This window comes from Haplochromis burtoni, unplaced genomic scaffold (genome assembly GCF_018398535.1).
Source record: "Haplochromis burtoni strain Fernald_Lab_line unplaced genomic scaffold, NCSU_Asbu1 Contig_36, whole genome shotgun sequence".
Classification (NCBI taxonomy): Eukaryota; Metazoa; Chordata; class Actinopteri; order Cichliformes; family Cichlidae; genus Haplochromis; species Haplochromis burtoni.
The window spans coordinates 2996761-3007466 of NW_024582397.1; the positions used below are offsets into that span (position 1 = coordinate 2996761).

The 10706-nt window shown below is 39.7% G+C and overlaps 1 protein-coding gene across 1 annotated transcript; it reads left to right on the forward strand.

The window, feature by feature from the left end:
* Nucleotides 1-164: 164 nt before the first annotated feature.
* Nucleotides 165-10670, forward strand: dhx34 (DEAH (Asp-Glu-Ala-His) box polypeptide 34). The gene is made up of 16 exons (XM_005936818.3): nucleotides 165-1240; nucleotides 2435-2746; nucleotides 3101-3355; nucleotides 3437-3539; nucleotides 3822-4039; nucleotides 4144-4318; nucleotides 4594-4787; nucleotides 4902-5003; nucleotides 5097-5357; nucleotides 5599-5766; nucleotides 5904-6009; nucleotides 7287-7393; nucleotides 7992-8261; nucleotides 8480-8671; nucleotides 9898-10042; nucleotides 10187-10670. Exons 1-16 carry the CDS (start codon nucleotides 563-565, stop codon nucleotides 10327-10329), a joined length of 3429 nt encoding a protein of 1142 aa, XP_005936880.1. The 5' UTR covers nucleotides 165-562; the 3' UTR covers nucleotides 10330-10670.
* The last annotated feature ends 36 nt before the right edge of the window (nucleotides 10671-10706 follow it).

A 10706-nucleotide genomic window follows, 5' to 3' on the forward strand; every position in this document is an offset into this window, starting at 1 on the left:
TAATAGTGGGGGTGTAAGTATATATTTGACCCTTTGTGGATTTGCGGAAATCTCAAATAATTGTCCACCCAATTCTTGTCCCCCCTTTTTTTTCCTTTTTTTTTTTTTAGTTATTAAAGATATACTTTACGATCATTCTACCATGGACAAAGGCAAATTCAAATTAATCATGTAAGGAGCAGGTTTAGGGCGTGACATCTCTTCAAATCACCATTTCCTTTTTAAATGCTGGCTTTCACCGGAAGATCGGAAGATTTTAAAGGATGGAACGGAAGTTGTCCACCCGTATTATTGTCCCCTATTTAGACTTTCCAGTTTTCCCACCGGCTTTTATTTTTTAATATACAGTTGTCTGTATTTAGCATTTTAAAGCAGTATTAAAGATTCGTGTCATTCAGGCAAATGTAAACCTTTAGGGTTTGAAATGCGCTCTCTAGTTTATCTAGTATAGATGTAACATAAGGCTGCTACGAGACTGGAAAGGCGAATACATGTGGAAGTTGTGTATTATATGGGGGGTTAACCCGCCTCCTGCTTAATTCCGGTGGAGGTAAGTAACGCTATGGCTTCAGAGAAGAGGAGTTGGGACTGGGGCAGCTCGCAATGCCGAGCCCAGCTGGACGAAATCTTTTTCCGGGAGCATGACTACATCCAGGTTGGCAGCTCTGAACATAAAGAGTTCTGGGCTTTCTTTGAGCGCTTCCAGAGGTTTAAAACGAAGAGAGACATGTCAGGCGCTGAAATCAGAAAGGAGGACAAAGACAAAGGGAGGGACAGGGGCAAGGTGGATCTTGGCCTTCCCAAAGAGTACGATGCTCGCTACCGGATTAACGTATCTGTGTGCACCAGGGACATCGAGGAGCGCATGGGGAAATCAGAGCATAGAAGCAGACAGAGGTCCTCCGGACCAGGGGCTCAACAGGTCTCCGACTGCCGCCTAGCGCTCCTGCATTTCCTGGATTTCAGCCAGAAACAGAGTTTTGGAAAAATTGCCAAACTTCGCCGGGAGCAGAAGAACCTGCCCATCTTCCAGTACCGGGATCGGATAGTGGAGCTGGTGCGACTTCACCCAGTGGTTGTAGTGGCAGGGGACACGGGCTGTGGAAAATCAACCCAAGTCCCTCAGTACCTTCTCTCTGCTGGCTTCAATAACATCGCCTGCACCCAGCCTCGCCGCATTGCCTGTATATCCCTCGCAAAGAGAGTCAGCTTTGAGAGCCTCAATCAGTATGGATCAAAGGTTTGTCAGGACAGATTGTTACATTTGTTGAATTCAATCCCAACCTTTCATCCAAAACAGTTAAAAGTACAAAGTAAAATGACTTTATGGAAACTTTAGGAAGCTCTAAAAACTTACTTTATAATTCGGGTCCATCTGTTGACCATAAAAATATCAGCTAGAATTTTGCTCATCGGTTAACTAAAAGGAGGGGGAAAAGGAAATAGAAAAAGAATATAATCAATATTTGAGCAGAATAAATACAATTTTAACATATGGTGGAGTAAATAGTTATTTGATCCCTTGCTGAGTTTGTAAGTTTGCCTACGTCCAAAGAAATGGTCTCTCATTTTTACCGCTAGTTTTATTTTAATGGAGATACACATAATATTAACCAAAAATCTTAAAAACAGACTAAAAAACCCCTCCACCATTTTAGATAAAAGTTATAAATTGATTTGCATGCCACTGAGTGAAATAAGTATTTGATCCCCAAGTAAAACATGACTTAGTATCCTGACCCCTGTGGGCACGCATGATGGTAAGACATTGTAGTTGGTCGCCAGGTTTGCACACATCTCAGGGGGGATTTTGGCCCTCTTGTCTTTACATAAATCTCTAAATTCTTTAAGTTTCTTGGCTGCCGCTTGGCATCTCAAACTGATTCCCTGATATCCTTTGATAGAGGTTGAAATGAAAGAAACTGCTTCTGTGGACAGGTATGCTTTATATACATAACTCAAAATCAGAAGTATCTGTAATTGATTTATTGATTGTAAATTGTTTGTTACGTGGATACACAGCCAATCTGTGGAAGCCAGAATTCTGCCGGCTTTGTAGGGAATCAAATCGTTATTTCACTCAGTAACATGCAAATGAATTTAAAATTTTTATGGAATGTTCTTTGTTCCTGATTATTGGTTGATATTCTGTCTTGCTCTATTAAAATGAAACTAGCATAAAAGTTAGAGACTGTTTGCTTCTTTATAAGTGAGCAAACTGACAAATTCAGATGAGGATCAAATACTTATTCACCCAACTGTATTATTTTCCGTCTAGATGAGGATAACTACAGCAAGTAGAATAAAATCCATATTTAATTTAGTGAAATATATTATAGAAATTTGCTTAAAACACTGACTTCATTATAACTGCATTAAATATATGATATTTTTCAGTTTCTTGGAGCTCACAAATGTTATTGGTCTTTTTCAGGTGGGGTACCAGATCCGCTTTGAGACAAGTCGAACCGCAGCAACCAAGCTGCTGTTCCTTACAGAGGGGCTGCTGCTTCGACAGATCCAGCAGGACAGTACGCTGGCTCGGTACCAGGTTGTGATTGTTGACGAGGTCCATGAGAGACACCTCCATTGTGACTTTCTTCTCGGGGTCCTGCGTTCTCTGCTGGCTGACCGCCCAGACCTACGTCTCATCCTCATGTCAGCCACCATCAACATCAAACTGTTCTCTAACTATTTCAGCGGTGCTCCTGTACTGCAGGTTCCAGGCAGGCTGTTTCCTATTCAGGTAACCAGAGGCAAACCCTAAACACAGGTGTAAATATGCATTTTACTGAAGATGATGTGATTTTTAAAACTTTGCCTCTTGCATCTAGTAGGCAAAAAACATGCACTGGAAAGATACTGGGCCAAAACATTTTCATTCTTTATATATATATATTTTTAATTTAGGATAAAATGCAAACAACAAGTCAAATGATTGAAGTTTTAAAAAAGCCAGTGCACAATGCAAAATTTGGTAGTCTAGGTGTTGGTTTCTATTTACAAATTTAAATGGTAAAATTTTGTATCAAAGTAGCAGACATGTCTGAGAGTTGTTTTTGTTTAATGTCCTGTTTTTCCCCTCTGGCATGGTACTTAGGTTATTTACCAGCCCATTCCTCCTGAGGAGCAGTCCTCAAAGTCTGAGAAACTGGATCCTAGACCGTATCTGCGCATCCTGCAGGGCATCGATCAGCGTTACCCCCCAGAGGAGCGTGGTGACCTGCTGCTCTTTCTTAGCGGTGTGGCAGAGATCTCCACCATCCAGGAGGCCTGTCAGATTTATGCCACACACACACGTCGCTGGATAATCTTAACACTGCACAGCACCCTCTCAATTGCTCAGCAGGATAAGGTACAGTCAGCTTTGAAGCTGTTATTTAGAGTTACGATTTTCTAATTCTAATTGTGCCTCTGTCACTGCGTTACTCTTCAGGTGTTTGATATTGCTCCTCCTGGGGTGAGAAAGTGCATCATCTCTACCAATATTGCGGAGACATCAGTCACAATAGATGGAGTGCGCTTTGTTGTTGATTCAGGTATGGAACGAGTGGTACATTTATTCTCACCCCCTAGAGTTTGATGGTCCATCCTTGAAATTTAAATTTTGCAGCAAAGCTTTGTTTTAAATGACAAAACGTAATTAAATGAGGACGTACAGTAAAAGGCTTCAGAGAAGTTGAATGTGCAAAGCTACATTTTCTTGTTTAGCTTTTAAAATAGAGAATGCTATAGTGTTAACGACAGCAAAATAATGCACTACTTAAAAGTAGAACGGCAACTATAAAAATTGTTGTTGTTTTTTTTAACTTGCTTTATAGGAAAGGTGAAAGAAATGAGTTTTGACCCTAAAGCCAAGATGCAACGCCTACAAGAGTTCTGGATCAGCCGAGCCAGCTCTGAGCAGAGAAAAGGTCGAGCTGGTCGTACGGGTCCGGGCGTTTGCTACCGGCTCTACTCAGAGTCTGACTACAATGCTTTCGCACCTTATCCTGTGCCTGAAATCCACAGAGTTGCTCTGGACTCCCTCATTCTTCAGGTAATAAGATTCTGTGAATAGCAGGTTAGTAGAATAGTAATAGATTTTTTTTTTAACTCTTCTGCATAAGTTTTAACTTCATCTATTCATTTCTGTTCTTGCAGATGAAGAGCATGTCTCTTGGAGATCCACTCTCCTTTGTTTTTATTGATCCACCCCCGGCTGCAAGTATCCAGAATGCTGTTTTTTATCTAAAGGAACAGGGGGCGCTAGACAGTCGTGGTGAACTGACGTCTATTGGTAGTTTGCTGGCACAGCTTCCCGTTGATGTGGTCATAGGTAAGATTTCATACAGCAGAACCATGTTGGAGTTTGTTTGTTTGTTTTGTTTTTTCCTAAGTCACTATTAGGATGCTTGCAAGAGAGTGAAATAAAGTGGAAGAAATAACAAGAACGTTTTTAAAACGTTAAAATACGTAATATACATAATTTAAGGCTTTTCTTTCATTAAAAAGTAATTATACAAAGTTTCACATGGATTGACAGTGACACAGTGGTGGTCTTGTGATCATCCATCAGCTGGATTCAGGTTAAGCATGTTTGTGTCTGTTTAGGGAAGATGCTGGTGCTGGGCTGTTTGTTTAACTTGGTGGAGCCCGTGCTGACGGTGGCAGCAGCCCTCAGCGTTCAGTCACCTTTCCTCCGTAGTTCACAGCACAATCCAGATTGTGCCACTGCCCGGCAGCCCCTGCATAGCAACCAAGGAGACCCCTTTACCCTCCTCAACACTTTCAATGCCTGGGTGGAGGTCAGTAAAACAAGCATCATGTTGTGTTGGATGTTTAATATTATGAGAATCAACACTGGAGCAGTTAGGTCATAAAATCGTCTTCACTGGACGCAAAACTGATTTCGAAAACAGGTAAAAGGGGAGAGAGGTGGTGGATCAAGAAAATGGTGCAGAAGGAGAGGCTTGGAGGAGCAGCGGCTGTATGAGATGGTGAACCTACGCAGACAGTTCAAGGCAGGCTCCTCACAAAGCATTTCATACATTCATAAAACATTTTCAGGCTTTTTAGCGATTGACAACGAGTATTGAAATCCCTCTCATTATTAGGACTTGCTGAGGAGCCACAGCCTGCTGGAATCAGAAGATAGCACTCCCTCTGGTGGTGACCGTGTGCAACGCAGGGAGAGGCTAACTGAGAGGAGAAAGCTGCATCAGCTGAAGAGAGATCATGAACAGCAGGAGGGAAGCAAACGTAAAGTCCTGAGGCTGGAGGAGGGTCAGGAAGGAGACTCTTCAGGATCAGACACAGAGGAAACAGGAAGGTCTAAGAGGAACAAGGAGGGGTCTGGACAGAACTTGGACATACAGGTATCTTAGAAGATGTAACAGAAAAAAATATCACTATAAACTTGTTCTTAATTTTATCACATCCCATCCCAAGTTTTGTTTTGCCTAGTTTTTATTAAAAATATGATCTATTCCTGTTTTTCAAACTAGTAAGTTCAACTTCCAAATAAAGCAGCAAGTATAGCAGGCTCTGGTGAAAAGCTGAAGTCAGTTTTGTTATTATTAATATCTTTTTCCCATGGTGCTGTTTGGTTTGCAATAGGAGGTGAAGTTCAAGTTACGGCATAATGTGTCAGAGCTGCAGGAGGCTGTCAGTCAGGACTTGTCCTCACACCAGCAGGCTTTGCTCAAGCTCCTGCTTTGCAGAGGCCTGTACCCTCAGCTGGCACTGCCCGATGAACACAACTCCACCCGCAAAGACTCTGACCAGGTCAGGCTTCCTTCTACACTGAATTTCCTTTTATAACATAAAACATATAATATACAGTAATCTGATTATTTTTTTGGTGACTGAAAAAAATTAAGGAGAAAAATGAAACTTCCATTTTGTGATCTTATGTTGTGTAGGTGTTTCACACAAGGAATAAGCAAGGAGTGGTGATTCACCCAACCAGTGTGTTTGCCAGTGACCCAGAAGTGTTACAGGTGCCTGAGGGTGACACTGGAGAAATGGGTACAACCTACCTTCACATTCTTATTTTTTATTTTATTTTTTGTACAGCAGATGTAAAATAAAAGCCGTTACACAGTTGATCTGATGATACCTCTTGTCCAAAGTTCCCAACAGTGTACAAACTTTCACCTTCCTTTCTCTGTTGAGACTGATGCTAACCTTTTTCTTATAAGAGCTTTTTTACTGGCTATCAGAAAATACTGAACAAATATTTATTTTTATTTCATTCTTCTAATATATCTAGTCTCAAACCTTAACAGAAATGAGCACTTTTACATTGGATATTTATTCCATGCTCGTCTTACACCATACACCAGTATTGCTGTAGTAGTGTACAACACCAAAGAAATGGGGGAATAAAACCCCCCAAAACCCCTCCAGCAACATATTCCTCGACAAATTTCAAAAACTGCTTTGTGCAGGTGAAGAATCTCATCACGTTCTTTCATCGAAACTCTCTCCAAGACCGAGTTAATATACTTTTTCATTGTTATGTATTTAATTTTCCCCAAGTTTCCAACTACAGTGTGAAATTCCCTCTTTTTCTAATTTTCCTTTATGCGTATTATGCCTTCTTCTTTCATTCTGTTAATCCACTGTATCATTTAGGACAACATCTAAACCTTGGCACTGATTTATAACCTTTTATAATGATCCTCAGAACAACAGACTACGTCTTATCCAAATATTACCTTCTCTATGTGATGTCTAATTTGTAAAAATCTTAATCTGTCCCTCATAAAATGAGTCACTGTATTTGTATTTGTTTGATTCTCTTTGACCATCAGTTCACCCTTAGATGCTTGGTTGATTCTGATATTTTGAATTTTTCTTTGATGAATTACATTGGATTGTAAATAAAAGTATTTTTGATATTTGTAAAAATTTGGCTTGTAATTAGATAACGCTTTTACATTGGTGGGTTAATCTGGTCAGAATTATATTTTAAGATATTTAAACACAGCATTTCACAGATTTTCCTAAATTCTCAATCAGTAACAAGGAGGAGCATTTCTTTTTCAAAGTTACTTTAAAACTAGCAAAAACAACATCTTCACTAATCTGATTTATTATATGAAACCACATTTCCTGTCATATAAAGTCCAACTTTATATGACAAAGAGAAACCGTAACCTGCTCAAGGCAATAAAGGGTCAGCAGTGCTTTCATTTGTTTCCAGTTAAACATAATCTCTCTTTTTCTGCCCTCTGATCACTGAGTTTACCTTTGATCTTCTATTGAATATCTCACATGTCATCTGTGTTTCCTGCCTGCAGGGCCTGATAGGAGAGACAGCACCAAACACCAGCTGTTAGCCTTCGTCACTCTGTTGGAGACCAACAAACCCTATTTGTCAAACTGTGTGCGGGTTCCAGCGCTACAAGTTAGTACCTGATGTGGGATATCCCTATTTCCTCCACAAACCACTACATTTTAACAAAAAAAACATGTTGGATAATAACGCTCTGTATTACCTTAAAGACACCTGATACTGTGAATGTAAACAAAACTAATCCAGTTTGATGCTATTACCGATTCAGAGTAGGACAAATACTTAACATAGTAATATTTTCTTGAAATCCATTAATGCACTCGCTCCAGTGTTGCACCAAGTTGCATGCTTTAAATTAAACTAAACTGGATTACATGGAATTCTCTTTGTATTACGATGTGCTATTTGGGTACACACCACACATGGGACAGTAAATTAAACTGGACGGTGTATTCCTTTCTTCCAGTTTAGTTTATTTTTTTCACTTAGTAACATATTAAGTAGCAAGAACTGTGGCACAATGTTGTCAGTGTGCAGGTTTAATAAAGAGAGGAACATCAGAATATAGGGATGAATAATGGCTGTGGAAAAGAAAACTTTATGGGGGATTCTGTGTCAGGTTATGGTTTTATTTCATCGTCTCTTCCATTACTTCCAGTTTTTGCCAGTTCATATATGATGTATTAATCATTTCTAATTTGTTCACCAGGCGCTGCTGCTGGTAGCAAACTCAGTGGACACTAACGCTGACTGTGCGCGACTAGTGGTGGACGGCTGGCTGGAGTTGGAGCTGAAGGAGCCAGAGGAGGCTCTGAAGGTGCTGTCCACAGCGCTTACTCTCAGGGCTGAGTGGGAGCGCCTGCTGCAGGCCCAGCTGGGACAGAACTCAACAGGGGGAGCAGCAGTCGGGCAGGGGGTGTCCCGCAGAGTTGTGCAAAAGCTGAGTGAAAGCCTGGTCCGCTTTCTGCTCTACACTGAGGTACTGATGTGCCAGCTTGGTTGTTACTGTATAATGGCCATCACTTGATGATCCTAGAACACAGAGAAGCAGAACGATAAAGTTAGAAGAATCGCCCATTTGTTGCAGAAACAATTTAACACATCACTAAACAGCTGATAAAATGTAAACAATGTACATAAGACCAATACGTTAATAATCAAAATGGTTTTTTGTGTATTTGTTACTTTCCCTAACAGGTCACTTATAGCCTTCGGCGACTCTCAGCTTTCCAGACCCAGAACCTGTACATTGGTCCTCAGTCTGAGTCTGTGTCGTCGAACACTAAAGCTGGAGATTTAAACCCGCTGTTTCCAGGAGCCGAGGCCAAGCCAGACCCCATTAAAGGAGGCCTACGTGTCACCAACTTTTTCACCTACAACTGTCTGGCTGTGAGTTTGTCTAAAAACAGCAGCAATTCAGAAATGCATTGAGTTAAAGTTTCAAAGAAATTATTGTTTCAGCTCTTAGGGCTGTATTTACATATTACATTCCCTATATAGCAATGGAAGTTGAAAGAAGGACAATTCTAGAGTTTTACATATCAGAACATAATTTAAAAAATCATCTGGTCTCTAAAACATCCTAAAAACATCCCAAAATTAAGAAAATGAAACATATATATATATATATATATATATATAATAAAAGTAATAATTACCCAAATTGCTTTCATGTGAATTAAGATGGAAAGTAGCAGCCAGTTGTTAATCAAATGTACTTGATTAATTGAACATTTGCAAGTGTGACCACCTGTGTTAAAGTAGGTTTGGATGTTTGCTGGTCTGGAGTCTTCCTGTGTATACCAAAGTATACTGGAGTCAGATGTGACGCCATCTATCTGACAGCTAAAGCTTGGCTAACTGATCATCTACAGCAGACTGGCTGAATAAGAAAAGAATCAAGGTGCTGGAATAGCCCTGCCAAAGTTCAGACCTCAGCCCACTTGAAATGCTGGCAGGACCTTAAGGGGCTATGCTTAAACCTCTCATGAGAAAGAATATAGTTAGGACCAGGTGATTTTTTTTAATATGTCCTGATATTTGAAACCACAGAAATGAAAGACATTGGAAATTTCTTTTTCATGACTGTAAGTTTGTCTGGGGTTTTTGAAAAGTTATTTGAGAGTTCTTTGTATATTGTTTCACTTATCAACCTCCAAAATCAAAAGCTATGCCAGAAATTTAATCTCTTCCAAAGTAATACAAGTGACAAAATGCATTTTTTTGAAATACTTTTACCTTGTACGTGGAATCCATAACTTTTTAGACAATGACCCTCAAAATTACTGTTATATACTAGACTGTCCCTTTCAATGTTATTCATATAGATGCAGAGTGTACGTCAGAACCAGGATTTTAACCTAACTGCATCAACAGAGACATCAGACAAAAAATAGTTAAAGACCTGCAGTTTGGCTGTATATGGATTATAACGTGCCATTTCCTCAACCAAGTTAAAATACAATTAAAAATTAAAACAATAGATGGTCAGTTCTAGGTTTAATGTCTCGAGTATTTTGTTCATGCATGAAAACAGATCATTTTGGAATGAAACCGCGCAGCTTGTCTTATTAAATCTACGCATTATTTTAGTATTTCTAAATTATGATTCGCAGGATTCAAAAGACCTCTACAGTGAGTGCTTACGTACTTTCTGGAGCTGTCCCAACTGTGACCTGTACATGCCTCTAACTCCACTGGAAAGAATGCATCATGAAGCTTCCTGCAGGCCGGCTGGAGAACAGCAGCAGCCTGAGGAAGGTCAGGAATTTCTTTTGTACTCTGATTGGTTTAACACATTAAGCGTTAGGCCACATACTTTATTTTAGAAGAGCTAAAGAATTTGATACGAAGTGTGCGTGCGTTTGCCAACTGTGTGTGTTTTTATTTTGTATTTTATTTCAGAGCCAGAGGGTGGAAAAGCAAGCTCTTCATCAGTATCAAGCCTTACCAGAGTTTATCACTGCGATGTGTGCAATCAAGACCTGACCCTCACCTCCACTGAGATCCTCAAACATAAAAGGCAGCACATGTATTCTGCAAAGTAATGGACCCCAGCATCCAAAGGATAACAGCTAATCACAGTTTTGGTGGTGGTTGTGGGGGGTGTTGTTTTGTTTTTATTTTAATGGAAAATTTGTGTCTTCTTCCTCCCTTTTTAATACTTGTGGATCTTTTTTTGAGGCAATGTTCCTGCCCTCTAGTGGTCACTTGTTATATTCTGTTGTAGCTTACTGTAAAGTCCTGTTCCTGTAGGAGAGATGCAGATTTAGAAAACTAGTCTCCTTAATTTTTTTTTTTTTACAAAATATAATATAAATATTTGAGTAATAATCAAAGGCAAGAAATAAATGTGTGTTTAACAAAAGAATACATTTATAGGCTTTTTTCTTTAAAAAAAAAAGATTCCTTCCACAGCTCTATG

What these genes read in the sequence shown, in the direction of transcription:
- dhx34 (XM_005936818.3), top strand. Translation starts at nt 563, where the DNA reads ATGGCTTCAGAGAAGAGGAGTTGGGACTGGGGCAGCTCGCAATGCCGA. An exon ending in TCACCTACAACTGTCTGGCT is followed by an intron (nt 8,672 to 9,897) that starts GTGAGTTTGTCT and finishes TATGATTCGCAG; the next exon opens with GATTCAAAAGACCTCTACAG. An exon ending in ACAGCAGCAGCCTGAGGAAG is followed by an intron (nt 10,043 to 10,186) that starts GTCAGGAATTTC and finishes ATTTTATTTCAG; the next exon opens with AGCCAGAGGGTGGAAAAGCA.